Here is a 26,900-nt window from a genome sequence, read left to right as displayed (position 1 = left end):
ACTGAGCCACCCAGGTGCCCTAAATGTGTTAGTTTTGAGAAAGAAAGGATGGTCACGTTTTGGTTAAAAGGAACTATACCATTAACAATAATGACCAAAATCAAAACAGAAAGATACCTAGGAAGCTTATAATCATATTCAGAAGCTGAATACTAAAAAAGACTTTTATAGTTGGAGTTTTGTTACGTTCATTATTTTTCTTCTTTCAGGTATTATGGCTTTCCTGTGCTCTCTCTCTCTCTCTTCCAAAACAAAACAAAACAAAACAAAAAGTTAAAGAAATGCTTATCTAGATTCCGGATAAAGAACTCCCAGTCTTAAATGCTTACAATAAGGGCTTCTAATATGTTAATAAGTAACAGCACCGGAGAAGGTTTTTTATGTATTATGAATGCAGTGTACTGCTTTGTAATTTGTTTTTCCTTGTCATAAAAGTTTTTGCTTTTTCAGTCTAAAAGTGAAAAATACATTATTACTATTTGAGAATACATTTTTTTCCTCTCAATTCAGTGTCAAGACACTACCCACTACTTCTATATATTTATAACATTCTAAGAGAAATAAATTACATTAAAACTATTAAGGTCTTAAAAAAAAATGAACCCGCTATGAGAAGGGAACAATGTACTGTCATGAAAGGAATACCAAACAAATCTTTCACATACACATTTTCATTTCTGTTTTGAAGCATACTCACTTAGAAAATTAATCTCTTGAATAGTGAAAGTACCCACTATTGCATTACTAGGGACCCCATCCACATATTTTACCTCCATTTTCTTTTTTTTTTTTAAAGACTTTTATTTATTTATTTGACAGAGAAAGATCACAAGTAGGCAGAGAGGCAGGCGGGAGTGGGGAAGCATGCTCCCCGCTAAGAAGACAGCCCATTGTGGGGCTCGATCTCAGGACCCCGAGAGCATGACCTGAGCCAAAGGCAGAGGCTTTAACCCACTGAGACACCCAGGCGCCCTGCATTTTCAATTCTAATGGAAAACTTTAATCTGATTTTTAAATACCAGAAGTTCTTATATATTCATAAAGTAATTAACTTAGAAATATTACATAGGCACAGATAAACGTAATGATGTAATTTACAGGCACATATATATCTGAAGTTATTCTGGACCCAAGGAATTCTTCCTCATATAGCTGAGGAAAATGAACACCTCGGTCTCCAGGGTCTGGTGACACCAGAGCCTTACAAGTACTGAGAATTACAGAAGACCTTCTTTGGTCCCTTATGTCTTATTTGAAATCAAGAGAAATTTTCCAGGATGCTATCATTTTAGAGACTGTTGAGATAAAGAAATGGAACACGGATTCTGAAATGCACTGTACTAATTATATCTAATCAACAGCACTAGACTCAATGTTCTCTAAAAACTCAATAAAAGAGAAAATCTAAATATAAGAGAAGGTATAATATCATATTAAACATAAAAGCACACAATGGAGCAAAACAAACATTCAAATTATTTTCAGGTGTTTCCAATTTTATTCGTAAAATGGCACAGCCCGAGCTGGTGATCAAAATGCCCCATAAAACAGAACAGATACATTACCTCTTCTCATTTCATCTAAGATCAAAGAAAAAGAATATATGGTTGAGTAAATGAAGTGAGGAAGCTATTTTGAGACTAGACAATAGAAGATGCAGAGTTATGGAGAGGAAAACTAAAGAACAAGAAAGCAGAAAATAATGTGAAAATAAAAGTAAAATTAAAAGTATATGAATTTTTTGCAGCTGAGATTAGAAACACTGAAGACTAAACTGTCCCAGAATCAGAGGTTTTCTGTACTGAAATCTATGGGAAAAAGTAGGTCAGGCATATCTAAGACTTTCAAAGTAGTAAAGCAATATTAACATGGAATTATCAAATGGATTTGGATTGTAGTTACACACAACTGGTAAAAGCATGGTGAGTGTATTTCTTAGTTTTGTTGCTTTACTGTCTTATTCTTCTCGATAGTTTCACCTATTAGTAGTTGATCATCTATTAAGGCTTAAGTTTTATAAAACACAAAGTACATGAAAGATGCATATACAACATAGTTCTCTAGGTTTTTCAAAAATCCAGTATTAATTTTCCAGCTTAAATACATTAGCTAAATATACTAATAAGTGATATTCCCGGTCATTCTAACTGCATTAATTTAAAAGGGAAGAGGACCATGAGGCAAGTTATATGAGTAAACTTGGAAGGTACTTGACAAAATGGCCATACCTGTTGCTCTGTAGTCAGGTAAAATGGGAGCCAGTTATGTCCCTTTAATCTATCAAAGAGTTCAGTTTGAGTATTTGCCCCTTTTTGTTATCTAGAATTTGTCATTATTTTTGGCAAAGCAAAGCTATCGGACTGTGATAATACTTTCAGTTTTCAATTGGTGGGTTGTTTTTGTGTTTTTTTTGTGGGTTTTTTTTTTTTGGTGGGGATAGATTTTAATTATTCTCATCTAAAACCTTTGGCAACATGTCAAGATATTGCATTAACATATGAAATCACAGCTGATACAATGTTTCAATGAAATAATACAGTTCTAAAAAGTACATCTTTAAGATAACAATATAGCAATAATTATATATTAATGCATTTTAAATGAAATGCTTTATGAGAAATAGGAGTAACAGAAGTAAGCAGAAAAAAATTACTGAAGGTTTTCTTACCTCTGAACTGTAGTTACCAACTCCTTTTCTTTCTTCTTCTGGCATATTAGCTGTGCCTCTTTTTCTTGACACTGCTTTTTGATCTCTTCAAGCTTTTTTTCCATATCTAGGAGAGTCTCTTGCAAATTCTTATTTTTTTCTTCTAGAACCTGAAGCTAAGGAGAAAATTCACAACATATAGAATATTAAAGGTGTTAGTGTTCTCAATTATTATTAACAGGCTTGTGGTTAAAAATCACACTATACTTTATCTAGGGTACTTTATTTCCTCCTTTGTGTGTAATGAGAGCTAAGAGAATGAGATTACAGAGAAGAATGGGGTCAAAAATTTCTAGAAAACCAGGGTGTGCCTGGGTGTTCTGGTCAGTTAAGCAACCAACTCTTGGTTTCAGGTCAGGTCATGATCTCAGGATCCTGGGATAGAGCCCTGCCTCAGGCTCTGCATTCAGTGTGGAATCTGCTTAATATTCTCTTTTCCCTCTGTCCCTCACCCACCATGCTCCCTCTCTCACTCTCTAAAATAAATAAATAAAATCTTGAAAAAAAATTTTCTAGAAAGAGAGAAAACAGTAAATAATCTCAATTTGGGGATATTTTTTAATTTAATTTTAATTATGGTAAAATATGCATAACATAAATTTACCATCTTATCCATGTTTAAATGTACAGTTCCATACCGTTTAAGTACATTCACATTATTGTTCAACTAATCACCAGTATTCTTTTCTTCTTGCAAAACAAACTGTATGCTCATTAGCAACTCCCCTTCCAGCTCTGCCCGGGGCCTTCAGCAACCACACTTTGACTCTCTGTCTCTATGAATCTGACTACCCTAGGAACTTCGTTCAGTATTTATCTTTTTGTGTTTGGCTTATTTCACTTAGCACAATGTATTTAGGCTTATCCATGTTTCAGAATTTTATTCTTTTTTATATCTGAATTATATGCATATGTGACATTTTATCCATTCACCCATCAGTTGAAACTTAGGTTGCCTCCTTTTGGCTACTATGAATAACATTATTATGAATATATGTCATGTACAAACATCTGTTTGAGACTTCACTTTCAATTCTTTTGGGTACATACCCAGAAGGCAAGTTGATGATAAATTTTTTAGGAAATATAGTTTTCCATAGTGGCTATACCACTTTACATTCCCACCAACAGTATAGGAGGATTCTAATTTCTCGACATTGTCATCAGTGGTTTCTGTTTTTTTTTATATTAATCAACCTAATGCGTATAAAGTGATATGAACACATGTTTTTAAATCGGTATTCCTCTCTGCTGCTGCTCATACAAACTCCTGTGATACTTCTTTAGTTCTTTTCTGACATTATCCTCTCTTATTCTTAAATGCAGAAATTAATATAAACAGAGAATCTACTCTAGTTCTAGAGTCTGTACAATAATGACACTCCATGGATTAAACCAATGATTCTCAACTGACAGTGATCCCCCCCCACCCCAGGAGATACTTGGAAATATTTATAGACATTTTTGGTTTTGGGGAGGAAAGAGGGTAGGAGCAGTGTTACTGGCATCTAGTAGGTAGAGGCCAGAAATGCTGTTAAGCAGCCTTTAATGCACAGGACAGAATCCCAGAACAAAAAATTATCCACCCTTAAATGTCAATTATGCTTAGGTTGAGAATTTCATGATGAGAAAAACTGAAAAAAGGACTAAACAACAGGTTTAATAGATTTGTAAATAAGATTTCAAGAATACTGGCTTGACCAGAGTTGTAGAAAGACTCAGGTGAGGTACTGTTAAGAAAGAAAAATGGCTGGAATAGGTCAGAGGAGTGGAGACCACAGACTAAAGTTTAAGAATTCATGGTTATTTACCCCAAACATACAGATGTAGTGAAAAGAAGGGCCATCTGTACCCCAATGTTCATAGCAGCAATGGCCTCGGTTGCCAAACTGTGGAAAGAACCAAGATGCCCTTCAATGGACGAATGGATAAGGAAGATGTGGTCCATAGACACTATGGAGTATTATGCCTCCATCAGAAAGGATGAATACCCAATTTTTGTAGCAACATGGATGGGACTGGAAGAGATTATGCTGAGTGAAATTAGTCAAGCAGAGAGAGTCAATTATCATATGGTTTCACTTATTTGTGGAGCATAACAAATAGCATGGAGGACATGGGGAGTTAGAGAGGAGAAGGGAGTTGGGGGGAAATTGGAAGGGGAGGTGAACCATGAGAGACTATGGACTCTGAAAAACAATCTGAGGGGTTTGAAGTCGCGGTGGGGGGAGGATGTTGGGGGAACCGGGTGGTGAGTATTAGAGAGGGCACGGATTGCATGGAGCACTGGGTGTGGTGAAAAAATAATGAATACTGTTATGCTGAAAATAAATAAAAAATAAATAATAAAAAAAAGAATTTATGGAAAGGGTAAGAAGAATGAAGTAAACAAATCAAATATCTGGAAAGATAGTAAAAAAGTCTTATTGAGCCTTGGAGAATCATAGAGAACATTGGGTAAAGTCAGAACTGTGGTGAACCCCTGTGTGTTTGGAATGGAGCTGTCAGACTGGTTTAGAAACTGCCTTTTAGAGTACAATGTTAAGTAAAAAGTTAACACACAGGTTTCTTAGAAAGGTAATCATATGTTAATTAATAAGAAAGATAAACTCATGCTTAAAGTTTCTAATTAAAGTTTAATCCTCAAAATAGCAATTAAACACTTAGATTTAACATAATTAGCCAAATATAGAACAAAAATTTTAAATTATAAAAAAATTATGAAATTTCCAAATGGTCAATTTAAGAAAGTAGTAGGCTTTCATGTTATTTAAAAATGAGCATTTTAGTTCATGTTACCTGTAGACTCTGACTCTGTACATCATCTAGAGTTGGAAGATCAGCCAGATACTTTTCCAAGGTCTCAATTCTTCTCTGCTTCTCTTTGTTTTGTTCGGATTCCTTCTGGCATTTCTTTTTCAGGCTACTGATATATCTATCTCTGGTTTTAAGCTAAAGAAAAAGATATTGAATCTTCAGGGGCTTTGTGGCATTAAAAAAATAACTAAACCAACAGTTCTAGGTTATAGTTAAGGCTACCACCAACTCAAGTAAGATTCACTTTAATTCATCAATTCTAAGATTCACATTTTTACAAATTTTCATATCACTGAAATCAAGAGTTCTGTGTTTGTCTGCTTTTACAACTGATGGCATCTTATAAAACTGCCGTGGGCTGGCTAGAAATGATGATAAGAGTTTTTACTGCCAGCACATGTGCAAACTTGGTCAAAGCTATTCCCACCTCTGTCATTTCAACAGTATGTACATGTTGCAACTATGTGCTGAGTTTAAATGATGTTTAAATTACCTTAAAAATGTTGCATTATAATTCGGTGTTGAAAACAGTTACTGAGTATCCAGAAAAAGAAAGAGAGCCACACGATATAATTTTAAAATCAGTGAAGTAAATATTCATCTCTGGAGAGAGGATTCCAATTACTTATTTCTTACAAAGCTGTATCCAAATATTTTATGTGACTTAAGAAAGGAAGATACCTACAAGTTACTAAAGCTGTTTTGTTACTGATTTGCTAAGAAATTGCTTATCATGTACTCAAGAAACACAATCAAAGCCAGGAGAACTTACCAAAATTACCAGATACTTGGGAAGAAATAAGGGCACTAGTGAGACAAACGCATCCTTCGAGCTAAGACTACTGTTAAGGTATTATGTCATAATTGAACATGCAACATATTTTCTTACTCAATATTACATATAATAAAGGTGTGCTGCACCAACGATGTCATTATAGGATTGATGGAATATGTGAATTGAACACCTAACAATACACACACTGTATGATTCTAATAAATGCCAATTTCTCTAGGCTGCACTTCAGACCTATGTACTATTTTTTTTCCACCTTTCTACTTAAAAACTACTATCTTTAAATTTCATATCATATTCAAAGTTCTTTAATATTTCAGCTCAAATATAAATAATATGTGTACACAAATAGCTACCTAAAAAGTAAGCTTCAGACTCTTATTCACCTTAACTTACCAGTTAAGTTCTAAAATCTTCTAAAATCTAGAAACTTACAGGGTTCTAAAATATTTTTACAGCCTTTTCCCACATACACCAGGGAAATAAGTGCCAGTAATTGGCAATATAATGGTTTGCTCTCCCAAATTTTATTAACGCTAACACTTTGCACAATCTAGTTTCTTTCACGCCTTATCTAATTTCTTTCAAGTCCAATATAACAACTTTTATTAAAACAACTTCAATTAGAAAAATAAACCACATCTCCTTTTATCTATTCATTCCATCAATAACATTAGGATCCAGTTATTACCTTGGGTAAGGAGCAACCCTGGTAAAACTGACAAATCCCATTATTTACTGGGGATTTCTCAGGATTAAAGGCCAGTCTGCTGGTGTGACAATTTGTGATCTAATGGAACTCACAGACTCCTGACCATTATAATGACCTGAAAGACCACATAATACAATTCCCTTTTTCTTTTTTTCACTGAAGTATAATTAACATACAGTGTTATCTTAGTTTCAGGTGTACAGTACAGTAATTCAACACTGTGTACATTACTCAGTGCTCATCAAAATAAGTGTACTCTCGATCCCCTTTATCTATTTTACCACTGCCCCTCTCCCCCCAGCCTCTGTGGTAACCACTAGTTTGGTCTATGTATCTCAGAGTCTGGTTTGTTTTTTTTTTTTTTGGTTTCTTTCTTTTTTCTTTTTTTTTTCATTTGTTTTGTTTCTTAAATTCCACATATAAGTGAAATCATATGGGATTTGTTTTTCTCTGACTTGTTTCACTTAGCATTATAATCTCCACGTTCATCTTTGTTATTGTAAACAGCAAGATCTCATTCTTTTTTACATTTGAGTAATATTCGGTGGCACTTATATGTACCACATCTTCTTTATCCATTCATTTATCAATAAACACTTGGACTGCTTCTGTATCTTGGCTATTGTAAATAATGCTACAATAAACACAGGAGTGCATATGCCTTTTTGAATTAGTGTTTTCATTTTCTTTGGGTAAATACCCAGTAGTGGAATTACTGGATCGTCTGATAATTCTATTTTTAGTATTTTAGGGAGCCTTCATACTGTTTTCCACAGTGGCTGCACCAATTTGCCTTCTTACCAATAGTGCACATGTGTTCCTCACCATCACTTGTTGTTTCTTACATTTTTGATTTTAACTATTCTGACAGGTGTAGGGTAATATCTCACTGTGGTTTTGATTTTAATTTCCCTGATGATTAGTGATATTTAGCATTTTTTCATATGTCTGTTGTAAATGCTACATCTAATAAGGAGTTAATATCCAAATACACAAAGAACTTATACAACTCAACATCAAAAAACAAATAATATGATTACAAACTAAGCAGAGGATGTGAAAAGATTTTTTCCGAAAAAGATATGTGATTCCTTTTTTGAATATGAGGTCCAGAGATCATTAGCAACTTAACCACAAGTTACTGAGACAGAGGTAAGTAAGATTTAGATATAAATCATCTGACTGAAAGGTCAACATTCTTTTAATTCTTCCACACTGTACATAACCTGATTTCTATACTCTAGCAGCCACCTGTGCCTGGATTCCCCATTGATAAAGCCTGCTCCTGCCTTAGCAAATGACCTTATAAGTTACAGAAATAACTAACCAGCCTATTTTTACTAAAGGCTCCCTAATTCATTTTTATTTCTTCAAGTGTCTTAAATGTGATACAATGATGTCCTCAAAAAGCATCCAATAGAATAGGTTGATCATGATGTCTTCTATTACTCAAAGATGTCCTTGTTTTCTTCTTTATCTGTGGCTGGTCAACTGTCTTTTTTGCTGTCAGGTCAGGCTTGCTGCCTTTGATCACTAATTTCTGCCAACAGCCTCCTACTGGATACTATTTATGCTACTTGTTGACTATAAGTTGATTACACATGATCACTGGTCTTTTTTTTTTTAAGCCTTTGCAGATGAAAAGCTGTGTGTGTGTGTGTGTGTGTGAACTTTCAAGTTTTATATGTTGATTACTAAAATCAACTTCAGTAATTACCTCTAGGCAAATAAGGAATCACTAATAAATCTTCCCTATTCTATTTATAAAAGGTTAGGTTTTTATCCTTTCGAAGAGATACCATTTAGTACTGAAATTATTTCTAGAAGGTAATAGGATGGCTCTGTTTTCAGAAAAGGTTTACAAATGAATATATTTTTCTTCATCTTAAATACAATAATTAGAACAAAACAGACTACTGAGGAAATGTTTTCCTCCAGGCTTTGTTTTGTTTTTAGTAAATTATTATTATTAGAAGCAAAAAGCATTGGCTGTAGAGTTAAACTGTCTTAAAAAAAGAAAACTGTCTTGAATTTTACTCCTAGCTTTTCAACAGTTTCTACTTACATGCAACTGAACAAATTACTCAACTCTTCTTCAAGCTCCAATTAGCTCATTTTTAAAAGTGGGGGTACAGTATTTATGCCTTATGGTTTTTGTGAAGATTAGTTAGTATTAAATGAGAAAATGTATTGAATATACCTTAACATGCTGTCTGGTATATACAAGAAAGAATTTATCAAAGAGTAACTTCCATTGTTGCTGTTATCACATTAAATGTTTTCCTGTTGTAGTATCAGTCTTGATCAGGATAACAGAAAGGAAATGTAGAAGGAAACAATGCAATCCAATCTCTTGTGGGTCTAACATGCTGGTCAGCTGATGCATTACCCATGGGTTTTTTACTAGCACCTATACTCCCTTGAAGAATTCAAATCATCTCCGTGGCCTCTGACACAAACTCAACCAATTAAACCAACTACACCAACCCTCCTTCTTAATTTTTCTGTTCTACACATTTCCATTCTCAACTGCCTTACTCTACAGAGAGACTATTCCCCTTTTCCAAAACTAATTCCTCCATCTTGGCGTCTGTAATCAACCCTTCCCTATTTATCTCAGGAATTTGCTCTATCATGCACTCCTCTGACATCTTTAATTATTTCTACTTATTCTTTCATAGTCCTTTGCTGGGCTTACCTCACTCTTTTCTTCCCTCTTGGCAAAAATCACTTGAAAGCATCCATCCATCCATCCATCCATCCATCCATCCATTCATTCCCTATGCCAGGCACCGTGAACGGTGCTACATATGCTACAGTGACAAACCAATACACCCCTGCCATACTGGAGCTTACAGAGAAAAACTAAAACATAACGATTATACAAAATCGTGGTAAGCACTGAAAAAACAAGCAAGAAATGCTCTAAACATAGGAAAGGAGGAGTTGGAGGAGAAAGATATTTAAGATGAGACTTGACAAAATAAATAGGTGACTGAGTAGTGGGAGAAGACAAGTATTTACCAGGCAAAGAGAAAACTCTGTGTCAAGACTCTTGGGACCAGAAACAAACCATGACCTGTCTGAGCAGCTACAAGCACCACACCGTGACTCAGTACACTAAGGGGAGACTGACAGAGCCTAGGGTTATATAATTAGGCAGGGTCTTTTTGGCTATGGGAAGAATTTGATTCTCATTTTTAAAGATAACACCCAGATGGCATGCTGGGTAATGTAAGTGAAATGACTGCATCTTTCTTTTAAAAAGTTCAGTCCTATTTGTTATGCTCCACAATTAAGTGAAACCATATGATAATTGACTCTCTCTGCTTTACTTATTTCACTCAGCATAATCTCTTCCAGTACCGTCCATGTTGCTACAAAAATTGGGTATTCATCCTTTCTGATGGAGGCGTAATACTCCATAGTGTATATGGACCACATTTTCCTTATCCATTTGTCCGTTGAAGGGCATCTTGGTTCTTTCCACAGTAGGCGACCGTGGCCATTGCTGCTATAAACATTGGGGTATAGATGGCCCTTCTTTTCACAACATCTCCATCTCTGGGGTAAATACCCAGGAGTGCAATTGCAGGGTCATAGGGAAGTTCTATTTTTAGTTTCTTGAGGAATCTCCACAGTTCTCCAAAGAGGCTGCACCAACTTGCATTCCCACCAACAGTGTAAGAGGGTTCCCCTTTCTCCACATCCCCTCCAACACATGTTGTTTCCTGTCTTGCTAATTTTGGCCAGTCTAACTGGTGTAAGGTGATATCTCAATGTGATTTTAATTTGAATCTCCCTGATGGCTAGTGATGATGAACATTTTTTCATGTATCTGATAGCCATTCGTATGTTTTCATTGGAGAAGTGTCTGTTCATATCTTCTGCCCATTTTTTGATATGATTGCCTCTTTTGTGTGTGTTGAGTTTGAGGAGTTCATTATAGATCCTGGATATCAACCTTTTGTCTGTACTGTCACTTGCAAATATCTTCTCCCATTCCGTGGGTTGCCTCTTTGTTTTTTTGACTGTTTCCTTTGTTGTGCAGAAGCTTTTGATTTTGATGAAGTCCCAAAAGTTTATTTTCGCTTTTGTTTCCTTTGCCTTTGGAGACATATCTTGAAAGAAGTTGCTGTGGCTGACATCGAAGAGATTACTTCCTATGTTCTCCTCTAGGATTCTGATGGATTCCTGTCTCACGTTGAGGTCTTTTATCCATTTTGAGTTTATCTTTGTGTACGGTGTACGAGAATGGTCGAGTTTCATTCTTCTACACATAGCTGTCCAGTTTTCCCAGCACCATTTATTGAAGAGATTGTCTTTTTTCCACTGTATATTTTTTCCTGTTTTGTTGAAGATTAATTGACCATAGTGTTGAGGGTCCATATCTGGGCTCTCTACTCTGTTCCACTGGTCTATGGGTCTGTTTTTATGCCAGTACCATGCTGTCTTGGTGATCACAGCTTTGTAATAAAGCTTGAAATCAGGTAACGTGATGTCCCCAGTTTTATTTTTCTTTTTCAACATTTCCTTAGTGATTCGGGGTCTCTTCTGATTCCATACAAATTTCTGGATTATTTGCTCCAGCTCTTTGAAGAATACCGGTGGAATTTTGATCAAAATGGCATTAAAAGTATAGATTGCTCTCGGCAATATAGACATTTTAACAATGTTTATTCTTCTGATCCAAGAGCATGGAATGATCTTCCATCTTTTTGTGTCTTCTTCAATTTCTTTCATAAGTGTTCTGTAGTTCCTCGAATACAGATCCTTTACCTCTTTGGTTAGGTTTATTCCCAGGTATCTTATGGTTCTTGGTGCTATAGTAAATGGAATCGATTCTCTAATTTCCTTTTCTGTATTTTCATTGTTAGTGTATAAGAAATCCACTGATTTCTGTACACTGACTTGTATCCTGCCACGTTGCTGAATTGCTGTATGAGTTCTAGTAGTCTGGGGATGGAGTAAATAGCATGGAGGACATGGGGAGTTAGAGAGGAGAAGGGAGTTGGGCGAAATTGGAAGGGGAGGTGAACCATGAGAGACTATGGACTCTGAAAAACAATCTGAGGGGTTTGAAGTGGTGGGGGGGTTGGAGGTTGGGGTACCAGGTGGTGGGTATTACAGAGGGCACAGATTGCATGGAGCACTGGGTGTGGTGCAAAAATAATGAATACTGTTATGCTGAAAAGAAAAAAAAAGAAAGAAAAAGTTCAGTCCTCCACACTACGAAGAATGGCCAGGAGGCTGTGGAATAACTGGAACTCTCATACACTGATATTGGAAGTGTTACAAGATACAAACACTAGGGAGAACTCAGGTTTCTTTCTTTTTCTTTCTTCCCTTTCTTTCTTGCATCCCGCAGGTATATTTATTCATTCCACAAAGGAAACAGCACTTCCACAAGTGTACTGTGATGTGCCACGTTCCCATCTAACAGAGCCAACTGAAATTTACAGCCAGGGTGACGTTCCATCTGATGTGTACTCCTGGTAGAGCTGATTATTGACCATAAGCAGGTGCAAGAGTTGAAGATTTCAAAGTTTTACCACTTTTATCAACACTCCTAATTTTATTAACGATGAAGCCCATCAACCTCACTCCTACCCAGATCTTTTGGTGCACTTGGATATAGTTGGGCTTCATGCGGATCTAAGTGTTTTTAATAAGGCTTGGAAGCATCTCAGCACAGGACAACTGGCTCAGGATGCCCCAACCCACATAGCCAACTCAGAAAGGTCACTAAGTGTGCAGAATTCACGTAGTTTCTTGTAAGTTAAATATCTATTTATATTTACTTATTTACATATGAAATGTAGGACTCAGAAATTCCACATTTAGGAATTTATTCAGCAGAAATGAAAAACTGTCTGGTTTAAGAATGTTCACAGCAACCTTATTCAATTTCCCCAAAATGCAAACAATCCAAATCCATTAATACCAGAGTAGATACATTGTGATCTATATAATGGGAATGCAACTCAGTAGTAGATAGGAATACATTCAACAATGTGAATAAATCTCAAAGATATTAAGTGAAAAAAGACCAACAAAAAAAATATATACAGTATTCTTCATTTATAGGAAGTCCAAGAAGACTCAAAACTAATCTATGGTGATAACAGTGCTTCAGAAAAAAGAAGGAGACTGGACTAGAAAGTACAAGGAAACTTCTTGGGTGACTGAAGTGTTTGTTTTTTTAAGTAAACTCTATGCCCAACATGGGGCTCAAACTCATGACCCTGAGATTAAGAGTAACCTGTTCTATTGAAGAGCCAGCCAGGCATCCCAGATGATTGAGATGCTTTGTATTTTAGATAGCAGTTATATTGCTATATACTATTAGTAAAACAAAACTGAACACCTAAGATCTATACATTTGACTATATATAAATTAGGCTTTGATTATTCAAAATGTAATTTAAAAAATACATGAAATTGCAACAATAACCAAAAAAAAAAAGGTGATGGAGATAGAGGGAAAGCAGACAGGCAGGGCAAGATTGATTTCAGAGATGACAAAAGCTTTGCCAAGATATGATAACTTTGACCAGTCTGGATTCTATTACATATTTAGGAGACAGGCTTAATCAGTGTTAGTAAAATTTTCAGCATGAATAACTGAATTTAGAGTAATGAACAATGAAGAAATCTTGTTTTAAGAGGAGGGCACTCGGAAGGCAAATTAAGAATTATGCTTTGGATGAACAGTTTGAAATATTCTTAAGATATCCAAGAAGAGGGGCGCCTGGATGGCTCAGTAGGTTGGGCCTCTGCCTTCAGCTCCGGTCGTGATCTCAGGGTCCTGAGATCGAGCCCTGCGTCGGGCTCTATGCTCAGAAGGGAGACTGCTTTCCCCTCTCTCTCTGCCTGCCTCTCTGCCTATTTGTGATCTTTGTCTGTCAAATAAATAAATAAAGTCTTTAAAAAAAAAAAGATATCCAAGTAGAAACTGTCAAATATGTGGTCAGCATATAAATTGATTTTATTAAGCACTGGACACCAAAAGTAATAAAAGATGAGAAGACTTTGGATAAAACATAAAAATATATTTTAAAAATTGTATCCACTGAATTGTCACAATTTTCTTTTTTTTTCCTAAAAGAAGGCTCCACATCAACGTACATATTGAACTTATGACCCTGAGATCAAGAGTTGCATACTCTACTGACTGAGCCAGCCAAGCACCCCTGAAACATCATTAATTTTCACACAATCTTTTAATTAACAAATATCAGGTCAGAAAATATTTTAATCCCTCCTACATCTATATAACCAATATTTCCTTAGCTCCCTCCAGATTATGGTATTGTACGAAGCCCCACAAATATAGAAAAGAAACAAGAAACAGGTACTTAAGTTACTTTTAAGTTAGCCAAGATAAAATACACCATATAGCTGAGAAAGAGAAATCATGTAAAATATTTGTCAGTTTTTGGAAGATCAAAATTTTAATTCACACACACACATATATGTGTATATATATATGTGTGTACACACACACACACACACACACACACATACAAATGTCAATTGAGTTCTCTATTAATAGTTCCAAACGTGCCTACAGAAATCACGGTAACTTTTTCAAGATCACTTGAATGAAAGGTTCGGTTAATAGAATAATAAGCTGGGTATATCAAGAGAGAAATCTAAAACCAGTTCTGCAACTAAGTTAGCAGCTTAAGGATCTATACTTCTTTAGTAAATTAGGGCTAGTAGATAATCTACTTGATCTTTAATGATACTATAATGGAATAAGATGAAGTATATAAATACTTTAATAAAGGCAGAAAGGTCAAATAAATATATTACGTACATATAGATATTTGGCTTTTCACCACTTGTTCAGAATCAGGGGCTGCAGCTTAAATAACATGAAGTCATGTGCTTATAAAAAAAAAAGTACCATCTTTATTTATACCAATCCTTTATACCCAACATGACAAAGAAACTAAAGAAAAAAAAGAAAAGAAAAATAGATATTTGTGTCACATCTCAGTTTAGGCAACTAACTCAAGAAAGGTTTCACTATTCATCAGCAAGATATACTGTAGGTTTCTTTTTTTACTTTTTTATTTTTTTGTAAACATATAATATATTTTTATCCCCAGGGGTACAGGTCTGTGAATCGCCAGGTTTACACACTTCACAGCACTCACCATAGCACATACCCTCCCCAATGTCCATAACCACACTCCCCTTTCTCCAAACCCCCCTCCTCCCCCCCAGTAACCCTCAGTTTGTTTTGTGAGATTAAGAGTCACTTATGGGGGCGCCTGGGTGGCTCAGTGGGTTAAGCCGCTGCCTTCGGCTCAGGTCATGATCTCGGGGTCCTGGGATCGAGTCCCGCATCGGGCTCTCTGCTCAGTGGGGAGCCTGCTTCCCTCTCTCTCTCTCTCTCTGCCTGCCTCTCCGACTACTTGTGATTTCTCTCTGTCAAATAAATAAATAAAATCTTAAAAAAAAAAAAAAAGAGTCACTTATGGTTTGTCTCCCTCCCAATTCCATATTGTTTCATTCATTCTTCTCCTACCCCCTTAACCCCGCCACGTTGCATCTCCACTTCCTCATAGCAGGGAGATCATATGATAGTTGTCTTTCTCCGACTGACTTATTTCGCTAAGCCTAATGCCCTCTAGTTCCATCCACGTCATCGCAAATGGCAGGATTTCATTTCTTTTGATGGCTGCATAGTATTCCATTGTACTGTGGTATTTTCTATCCCTCAAGAAAATCCCTAGATTTTTGTGAACAGCACAGGTTTTCTCAAAAGTTACCGCAAAACTAATCATTTCAATATAAATGTACACCTGAAATACAGCAGATGACGAATAATTATATGTTGAAGGGCTGTTATTGACCTAATTCAACTTTATTAAAAATACCTACCTTTTCTTCCAGTTTCTTCTTCTCTTCACTAAATTGGCTTATTCTTTGTTTGAGAAACTGATTGAGCTGCAAAACCTCCTTCTCAGTAGACGCAAGCTTTTGCTCAAGTTCCTCTTGCTGGGAATGGGACACTGACTGATCAGAAAATGGAGTCTGGAGTGAACTGTTCTCATATTGTGGCTATCAGGAAAGAGGAAAAAAAAAAGGATAAATGTTTACTTGTCTTGAAAAACTGGGAAGAAATTGGAAATCAAGTAGAGTACAGAGAGTATATCTAGGCTTTAGCAACAGAGAGACCTTGGCATGAATCCCAGCTCCCCGATTTTGTAGTTATATGCCATGATTAAATGAAGTTGATTTGCTTACCAGTGCCAAGCCTCAGTCTTCCTATCTATAAAACAGAAATAATAAAGCTTACCTTGCAGTGTTTTTTGTTTTTGTTTTTTGAAAAACAGAGGTAAAATATATAAAGTTCCTATCACATAAACAGAAGCTTAATAAAAGGCAACTTTTTTGGTTACAAAGTATAATTAGAGACACAGTAGTACATTAAATAGAAGTGAAAGTTCCAGGGAAATAGAAACTAAAGAAAAAATTCTTAACAGGTGATCACTTCCAGCTAATATTAAACTTGGTAAGTACTTTTTATTTTTTTAAAGATTTTATTTATTTATTTGACAGACAGAGATCACAGGTAGGTAGAGAGGCCAGCAGAGAGAGAGAGGAAGGAAAGCAGGCTCCCTGCTAAGCAGAGAGCCCGAAGCAGGGCTTGATCCCAGGACCCTGGGATCACGACCCGAGCCAAAGGCAGAGGCTTTAATCCATTGAGCCACCCAGGCACCCCATAAACTTGGTAAGTATTAAGAAAGTGTTTCCCCTAACTAGAAAGTAAGGTCCATGAAAGCAGAAATTTTTGCCCACCTTAGTTGTTCTTAGATCCCTATTTCCTAGAATAATCACTGGCATAAAATAAGAGCTCAAAAAAATAATTGCTGATTGAACAAATGTATTCTTGTTTCCATGAGTGAGGCTTTGTAAGGACTTCAGATGAGATCTTTCCCATTTCCCTTGCAGCATTACAACCAGGAGAAGGCAGTCAGAAAATGTAAATATTTCCTCAAGTAAATTAGAATGTGGTAAGTGCCAAAAGAGATACCAATAAAGTAATGTCAAAGTGAAGAAACATTATTTTTCTACTTATTCAACATAAGTTGAATAATTGTGGACATTATTTTTCTACTTATTCAACAAGTATTTACTAAGCACATGTTAGGAATTGTGTACTGGGATTCAACAGTTGATAAAGTCAAGTCCCCACCAGTTTAGTGAAGTATCACAAAAAAAGAAAATGAAAACTGTGTAAGTGCTAAGATAGTGGTACTATATGGTAGCTAAGGGAAGTTTTATACAAATGAATTTGAACTAGACCTTGAGGAACTCATACTTCACCAAAAGGTGAAGCTACAATTCAAAAATTACATAAATAGCATTTTATCATGTGCTGGGTATTTCAAAGATGACAGACTCTAGCACTATCCTTCAGAAACTCAAATTCTATCAGAAGCATAAGAGAAATCCTCAGATAATTATATACAGGACACCATATAATACAGTAGCCAAAGAAAAGTCATCTTTTTTTTTTTTAAAGATTGTATTTATTAGAGAGACAGACAGACAGACACTGAGTGGAAGGGGCAGAGGGAGAGAGAGAAGCAGACTCCCCACCAAGCCCGATGCAGAACTCAATCCCAGAAACCTGGGTTCATGATCTGAGCCAAAGGAAGATGCTTAACTGACTGAGCCACCCCAGCACCTATGAAAAGTCATCTTAAGTACAAAGTATAGGGAGGCTGGAAGATAAATGAAGACAGCACCAGAAGAATAAGGAAAAAAGCTTTATGGGGAAGGTAACTTTTGAGATAGACTTTGAAAATGAGGAGGATTCTGATAGGAATGGAGAAAGACAGAAAAGTATTCCAGAAAGAACATTTTAAAAAGGTAGAAATGGAATATATTCAGAGTACCCATATCTTTAAAGTATGGATAAAAGAGGGGGGGATGGATAGAAGGAAAAGTTTAAAAATCCAAGTGGGGCCATACTATAGAATCACAAGGTTCAGAATTAAATCTTAATTCATAGGAAATGGGAAAACTTGTGATGGTTTTATAACAACAAAGTAGCATGAGTTAAGAAGATTGTAAACTGTGTTTTGTAAATTTCTGTATTCCCTGGCATTTAGCGTTATGTGTAGATTCTCAGTAACGTTTGATTGAAGGTAAAGAGAAGGGTAAAAAGGACAAGCAAGTGCTACAACAACTGGATGCAGTGGACAGCAGGAATTAGAAGACATTGAGAATGGATATGAATTCACTTTATGAAATTATTCTAGGGTCTCCTGGGTGGCTCATATCAGTTAAGCACCTGGCTTTTGCTTTTAGCTCAGCTCATGATCTCATGGGTTTTAAGATCAAGCCCCATGTCAGGCTCTATGCTCAGCAAAGAATCTGCTCGAAGATTCTCTCCCTCTACCCCTCCCCACAGTGGCACATATGTGTGCTCTCTCTCTCTAAAATAAATCTTAAAAAAAATTATTCTAACCTAGTTGGACAAAAAGAGGAGCTGAACAAGAGCACACAAAACAGAATGAAGAAAGTCTAGATATAGAATTGAGAAGATTTAGCAAAAACTTTTTTTTAAGAAGTGAATAGACAGGAAATGGCATCTATGACCATGGTTTGAGATTTTGAGTCAAGTAACAGGGAAGATCATATTCTGAGCTGAAGTAAGGAGGTCAAATAGAACAGGTCTATGTAGATGTACTTAATTACAATTAGAACCAATTGATATTAAGATGCCAGTTGAACATACAAATAGAGATGAACAGTAGACAGAGAGGCGGGCCTAGAACTCAGTAAGATGGGTAGGCTAGGCTAAGAAACTAAAAAAAATAATATGGACTTATAGTTTCTAATTTGGCATGTAATGAGCTCAGAAATTTCCCCTTCATCTGTTTTACTTACAAGTAAAAAAGATGAACAAACTGAAAAATCAGTAACTCTTCTTAGATCTGACAGAAATAAGGTCACAGAGTAAACTGCTACCCCCAGAATTGGAGAAACAAGTGAACAGAGAAAGTCACACTTACCAGAACAGAATCTTCCTTGCAACCAATGCTGAAGTAGGAAAAAAAGAACTGAAATTGATGGAACTACTGGAGGCTCAGAGTATACAAGTCTGCAAGTCAAAAACTCCAGGGAGGGGCGCCTGGGTGGCTCAGTGGTTTAAGCCGCTGCCTTCGGCTCAGGTCATGATCTCAGGCCCCTGGGATCGGGTCCCGCATCGGGCTCTCTGCTCGGCAGAGAGCCTGCTTCCCTCTCTCTCTCTGCCTGCCTCTCCATCTACTTGTGATTTCTCTCTGTCAAATAAATAAATAAAATCTTTAAAAAAAACAAAAAAAACCCAAAAAACTCCAGGGAGACCCAGTCACAGGGGACACCTGACTTGTCTGAGTTTTATCTCCATGAGCTGTACCATGTCCTCACAGTGAACACCAGGGGAAAATCTCTTTATGTTTCCAGCAGGAAGAGGTGAAAAAGAACCACTCTGAAATATACCAGAATACTATGTTCTTCTTAACAAGACCTGTCTTCAGGATAAACTATTTAACTAGAGACTAACCTACCTAGAAGAAAGCTAACCTACCTAGAAGAAAACACTAAATTCCAGTTGCCTTGAACCATCCTGTCCCATGATTGAATGGGAAGTTCACATTCTAGGAGCACAGGCTCACTAAAAGAATAAGACTTGATCACAGGACTACAGAGGACTTCTCCCACTATACCTTACCATTTTATTACTAAAGGCATATTTATCACATTTCATTTGACTCAGTACATCAGGTCTAACTTTCAACAAAAAACTAAATATATTAAAAGGCAAAATCACAGTCTGCAGAGATTGAACAGGCATGAGAACCAGAGTCAGATATGATAGGAATGCTGGAATTATCAGACCAGAGATTTTTTTTTTAACTATGATTAATATAGGGCATTAATGCTAAGATAAACAACAGACAAGAATAGATGGATAATGGAAGCACAGAGGTGGCTATTCTTAGAAAGAAGAAAAAAAATTAGACATCAGAAATACTGTTAACAGAAAAAGGAATGTTTCTGACGGGCACTTGGGTGGCTCAGTTGGCTGATCATCCGACTCTTGGTTTTGGCTCAGGTCATAATCTCATGGGTCATGAGACTGAGCCCCACACTGGACTCTGCACTTAGCAGAATCTGCTTGAGGATGCTCTCCTTCTGTCCCCCCAACCCCTGCTACCCCAAACACGTTCTCACTCTCTCAAATAAACATTTAAAAAGAAAAAAAAAGAAAAAAGAATGTCTCTAAACACAGTTCTTCCAAAACTTAAGAAGAAAAAAAAAAGACTGTTAAAAATAAAAAAGAATATCCAAGAACTGTGAGATAACTATAAAGGATATAACACTACAAGGAGGAGGAGGAGGAAATGAAAGCAGTATTTGAAACAGTAATGACTGAGAATGTCTCCAGACTGTCAGATACCAAACCTCAGACCCAGATATGATTTCACTCATATTTGGAACTTAGGAAACAAAACAGATGAACATGTGGGAAGGAAAAGAGAGAGAGAGAGAGGAGAGGATACAAACCATAAGAGACACTTAACAACAGAAAAGAGACTCAGGGTTGATGGAGGGAGGCGGGTGGCAGATGAGCTAAACAGGTGATGTGTATTAAGGAGGGCAGTTGTTATGATGAACACTGGTTGTTATACATAGTGATGAATCACTACATTCTACTCTTGAAACCATTACACTATTTTGTTTAACTAGTACTTAAATTTTGAAGAAAAAGTTAAGTGGAGTAACTAAATTAATTTCAGAAAAAGCAGACTTTACAGCAAGGAAAGTTATCGGGGTCAAAACTCTAAGAGGACTTAACAATCCTTAATGTGCATGTGCCTAACAAGACAGCAGCAAAATATGTGAGGTAAAAACTGAGAGAACTACAAGGAAAAACAGATGAATCCACTTTAATAGTTGGAGATTTTAACAACTCTATATCAGAACTGAAAACATCCATCAAGCAGAAAATTAATAAGCACAAAATTGAACTAAACATCATCCTCAATTGACTGGATGTAACTGACATGTGTAGATAGACTGCTTCAGATTACACATTCTTCTCAAGCTCACATAGAACATTCACCAAAACAGACCACGTTTTGGGTGATAAAACATGCCTTAACAAATTTAAAGGAGATATTGTACAATGTATGCTCTCTCCAACCATAATGGAATTAAACCAGAAATCAACAGAAAGGTAGCTATAAAATCCTGAAATGCTTAGAAATTAACCCATTTCTAAACATGGGTCAAAGAAGAAATCTTGAAAGAAATTAAAATATTTTGTAGTAAATGGAAATGAAAATGCAGATTATCTAAAATTTGTAGGATGCAGCCAAAGCAGTGTTTAGAGGGACATTTATGCCATCAAAAGCATATATTGAAAAAGAAGGATTTAAAATCAGTTATCTAAGATTCAAGCTTAGGAAACTAGATAAAGAAAAACAAAGTAGGTAGAAGAAAAGAATAAAGGCAGAAATCGATGAAACTGAAAACAGAAAATCAATACAGAAAATCAAAAACCTGAAAGTTCACTCTGGAAAAGACCTATAAAATCAAAAACCTTCTAGACAGGCTATCTAAGATAAAAGAGAGAAGACACAAACTTACTAATACCAAAAGTTAAAGGGAAGTATCACTACACATCTTGTGGACATTAAAAATATAATAAAGGAATATTATGGACAACTTTATATCCACATATTTGATAACCTAGATGAAATGGATTAATTTCTTGAAAAACACAATCTGCCAAAACTCATGTAAGAAGAAATAGATAATCTGAATAGGCCTAAATTTATTAAAGAAATTGAATCAATAATTAATAACCTTCCAAAATGGAAAGCACCAGGCTTCGATGGGTTTACTGGTGAATTCTATCAAACATTTAAGAAGAATATTATACCGACTTTCTACAATCTTTTCCAGACACAGAAGCAGAGGGAATACTTCTAACTCATTCTATAAGGCTACAATTACCCTAATACCAAATGAAACAGAGACATTATAGGAAAAGAAAATTACAGGGGTACCTAGCTGGCTCTGTTTGGAAGAGCATATGAATCCTTCAGGGTTTTGAGTTCAAGCCCCACATTGGGTGTAGAGATGACCAAAAGAAAAGTTTTTTTAAGTAAATAAATAAATAAATAGAAAGGAAACCACAGGCTAAATATTCTATAAAAGCAGATCCTAAAAAAAAAAAAAAAAAGCAAATTAAGTCTAAGAATGTATAAAAAGAACTATTTACCATGACCAATAGAAATTTATCCCAGCAATTCAGGCTTGTTTGACATTAAAAAATCAATTAATATAATCCATCACATCAACAGGCTACTGAGGAAAAATCATATGATCACATCAGTAAATGTAAAAAATAAATGTGACAAAATTCAACAGTTATTCATGATAAGAACCTTGAGCAAACTTAGAAGAGAGGCAAACTTACTAAACTTGATAAAGAACATCTACAAAAAACCTACAGCTAACAGCAGAATTAATGGTAAAAAACTGGAAGTGTTCCTGCTAAAATCAGTAACAAGGCAAGGATGTTCCTCCCACCACTGATTTTCTACACTGTACTGGAAGTCCTAGAGAATGCAGTAAGACAAGAGAAGGAAATAAAATGTATGGCAGTTGGGAAAAAAGAAAAAACAAAACAAAACAGTTTTTGTTCATAGATGACATGATCCCCTATATAGGAAATCACTGTTAAAAGACAACAACTACAACAACAACAAAAACAAACCCTCCTGAAACTAATAAGCAGTTATAGCAAGGTTGCAAGAGACAAGGTTAATATGTGAAAGTCATTCTTTTCCTATATACCATCAATGAACAAGTGGAGTTTAAAATTAAAAACACACTGCCAGGTACCTGGATGGCTCAGTCAGTTAAGTGTCTGCTTTCAGCTCAGGTCATGACCCCAGCGTCCTGGGATCTGGCCCCTCATCACACTCCCGGCTACGCAGGGAGTCTGCTCCTCCCTCTTTCTCTCCTGCACCTTCCCTTTTCAGCTTGTGCTCTCTCTCACACACACTCTCTCTCTCAAATAAATAAAATCTTTAAATAAATAAATAAATAATAAAAATAAAAACACACTGCCATTTACATTAGCACTCCAAAAAATGAAATAAGTAAAAATATATCAAAATATATACAAGATATATATAAGTCAAGTTACAAAACTCTGATCAAAGACATCAAAGAAGAACAAAATAAAGAGATACTCCATGTTCATAGATAGACTCAGGGCTGTCAAGATGTTAGGTTCTTCCTAGCTTAATCTATAGATTCAATGCAATCTCAAGCAAAATTCTAGCAAGATATTTGTGGATAGGAACAAACTGATTCTGAAGTTTCTATGGAAAAACAAAGGATCCAGGATAGCCAACATAATACTGAAGGAGAAGAACAAAGACAGAGGACTGACACTATCTGACTTTAAGACATAAAATAAACCTACAGTAATCTAGAATGTGTGACACTGTGGAAAGACCAAACAGGCCAATGGAACAGAATAGAAAGCCCAGAAATAGACTGACACAAATACAAGTTAACTGATCTTTGACAAAGGAACAAAGCTATACAATGGAGCAGAAAGATGTCTTTTCAACAAATCATGGTGAACAATGGGACATCCACGTGCAAGAAAATCAATCTATAGACACAGGTTTTACACTCTTCAAAAAAACAACTAAAAATGGACCACAGACCTTAACATAAAACATAAAACTATAAAACCCCTAGAACATAGGAAAAAACCTAGAAGACTATGATTATGGCAATGACTTTTAGATACATTACCAAAGGTATGATCCAAAAAAGAAACAAATAATAAGCTGGATTTCATTAAAAATTTCTGCTCTGCAGAAGACTACCAAGAAAATGAGAAAACAGGCCACAAATTGGCAGAAACTATTTGCAGATGATCCATCTGATAAAGGGTTTGTATCCAAACTATAAAAACTCCTAAAACTCAAAATTTAAAAATAACATGATTAAAAATGGGGTTAAGACCTGGACAGACACACCTCACTGAAGAAAATATACAGATGGCAAACAAATATATGAGAAGATGTTCAAAATCCAACATCTTTAGGGAATTACAAATTAAAACACAGAGCAACCTAACTCCACACACCTATCAGAATAGCCAAAATCTAAAACACTGGCAACACCAAATATTGGTGAGGGTATGGAACAACAGAAACTTCCATTCAAAATGGTGGGAATGTAAAGTATTAAAGCCACTTGGAATGACAGTTTGGCAGTGAGTTGAAAACTGAAAATACTCTGACCACATACACGATCGAGCAATTGTGTTCACTAGTATTTACCCAAATGAATAGAAAGCATTCTATACAAAAAGCTTCACATGGAAGTTTTTAGCAGCTTTATTCATATTTGCCAAAACTTGAAAATAACTAAAATTTCCTTCAGTGGGTGAACAGATAAACTGTGATACATCCAGATAATGGAATATTATTCAGTACTAAAAAGACATAGGCTATCAATATGTGAAAAGACATAGAGGAGGGGTGCCTGGGTGGCTCTGTTGGTTAAGCTCATGACCTCTGGCTCAGATCATGATGCCAGGGTCCTGGGGTCAAGGCCAACATCTGGCTCCCTCCTCAGCAGCAGGGTCTACTTCTCCCTCTCCCTCTGCTCCCCACCCCGACTCTGTTTCTGTTCTGTCTCTCACTTTCTCTCTCAAATAAATAAAATATTTTAAAAAAAGACTTAAGAAATTTAAGAGTATATATTATGAAGCGAAAGAAGCCATCATGAAAAGTTATATGCAGTATGATTCCAACTGTATCACATTCTGGAAAAGGCAAAACTATAGAGACAATAAAAAGACTGGTTGTTGCTAGGGGCTAAGAGAGAAGAAGGAATGAACAGGCAGAGCACAGATTTTTAGGGCACTGAAACTATTCTGTACGATACTACAATGATGGATATAGGTCATTATGTATTTGTCCAAACTCACAGAATTGTCAAGACCAAGTGTGAACCTTAACGTGAACTACGGCCTTTGAGTGATAATGATGTGTCAATATAGGTTCAATAGTAACAGAGATACCCTGTGATACGGATGTCAACAGTGAAGAAAGCTATAGGTATGCGGTGGCACAGGATACATGAGAACTCTGTACATTCTGCTCACCTCTGTTTTGAACCTATAACTGCTCTAAAATATAAGATTTATTAATTTTACCAATAATAAGGTGTTTCTAGGACAATGAAATATACTCATATCTGGAAAACCATTAAAAAATCAAGCACTAAAAGTAGTAGGTCTTAAAGGAAAAGTAAAAACAAAAATAGTCCATTCAAAGCCTATACAACTTAAGCCAGATTACTAATCAAAACTAACTGGGGAGAAGAGCTCAACATTTTGGACAGGCAGTCATAGTTAATACTGAACAACCATATGCACAGAAATTATCAAAATGCTGATGTCATTTTAATTAGAGGTCTGGTGGGTGTTGAGATGATATAGTTAGAACTCTGCAATACAGGGACTACTATTCAGGTGGGGAGGAGGCAACACAACCTGCCATGTCCCCAAACCACTAAAAGAGGAAGTCCATTTCTAAAGGCAGCACAGCACTCTTACAGTTCTCTGAAAATGCAGCTTGAAGAGGCTTCTGCTGCCAATGCAGTAGATGAGCCTAGGCCTTTTCTGCAGCCTGCCAAATATTCTAATTTAACTCCCACTAGTCTAACTCCCCTTGTCTGGAAGAACAAAACAAAAACTGCATCAGAACCAACGCAACTTGAAAACTACACAGACAACATTCTATCTACCATTTGTGCATAGGCAAATCTGCACTACAGAAAAGTGTTTCATAGCAGGACAGGCTGTAGAACTTGTACATGAAATGAAGCAGACAGAAAGAGGAAAATCTGAAGCCAGAAATGCTTTAAGCCTTTAAATTCTTTTTCAGGCTCTGAGTGTCTTCCCTTCATTTCTGTGACAATACCACATACCACCCACTCCTGCCATGCCCCTTCGCAGGCTGTGCTCTTTTACTGCCTTCTAAAATATGGCTAGTCCCTGTCTTCACTTCTGAGTCCCATTTTCTTCACTCCTTGAATACATGATCATGCCCAACCTTCAACAACCACCCAGGTGGACTGACAAGTCCTAAATCTCTCATCTCTCCCTTAGACCTACAATGAGTATCAGCCTTATTCTTCGCCTGAGTCCTAAATTTACAATATATAAGCTTACCTCCTTATTTTCCTCTCCTAAACTTATTCCTGATGTTGTCATCTCTATCCTGGTCTTTGACAATATGAACCAAGCAATTCTGCCCATTCTCTAACTCACTAAACTCCTTAAATCAAGCCCATGCTTAGTCACAGAGAGGTTTAATAAATATTCCTTCTCTTGTCATGACCAATGGTGTTTTAAAATTCAGGTGTGTTCATCTAAGTTTAAGACTACTGAGATAGCCTCCTGACTAGTTTCTGCCTGAATATCTACCATAAATCTGTTATGCCACTGGGGTAACCAAACTAGGATACTTCGGAGAGTAAAAGAGGGTGCTATTAATCACTGTGCTAGTACAAAAGGCATTAACTAACTGGAACTGTACCTAAATGTGGGACAAATGGGACAAATTATTTTATTTATTACTTTACGAGCCTGCTCATGTCTGTAAGCACACTCTCATCACTACTCTTCTCTCATTCTGCACTTCATCCACACACAATAATTTATAGTTTATTATTGTTTTCCAAATGCATTATTTCTTCTCTTGCCTTTGGACTTCTTCACACACAGTATATTATACCTCAAGAACTTTTTA

At 36.1% G+C, this 26,900-nt stretch overlaps 1 protein-coding gene across 3 annotated transcripts in view; it reads right to left on the bottom strand.

Annotated features, from left to right (window-relative positions):
• The window catches only part of CEP85L (centrosomal protein 85 like), a 174,299-nt gene that overhangs the window by 23,507 nt on the left and 123,892 nt on the right, over positions 1-26,900 (bottom strand). For all 3 annotated transcript variants that reach the window (XM_032339692.1, XM_032339690.1, XM_032339691.1), the window contains 3 exons: positions 15,925-16,104; positions 5,507-5,659; positions 2,669-2,823 (listed from right to left, as the gene is read on the bottom strand). In XM_032339692.1, coding sequence (XP_032195583.1) covers positions 2,669-2,823; positions 5,507-5,659; positions 15,925-16,104 — 488 coding nt within the window. The remainder of the gene's footprint in view (positions 1-2,668; positions 2,824-5,506; positions 5,660-15,924; positions 16,105-26,900) is intronic.

This window comes from Mustela erminea, chromosome 4, assembly GCF_009829155.1.
Source record: "Mustela erminea isolate mMusErm1 chromosome 4, mMusErm1.Pri, whole genome shotgun sequence".
Lineage (NCBI taxonomy): Eukaryota > Metazoa > Chordata > Mammalia > Carnivora > Mustelidae > Mustela > Mustela erminea.
Note: the sequence above shows the minus strand (reverse complement) of the source record. Positions and strands in the feature narration are given on the sequence as shown.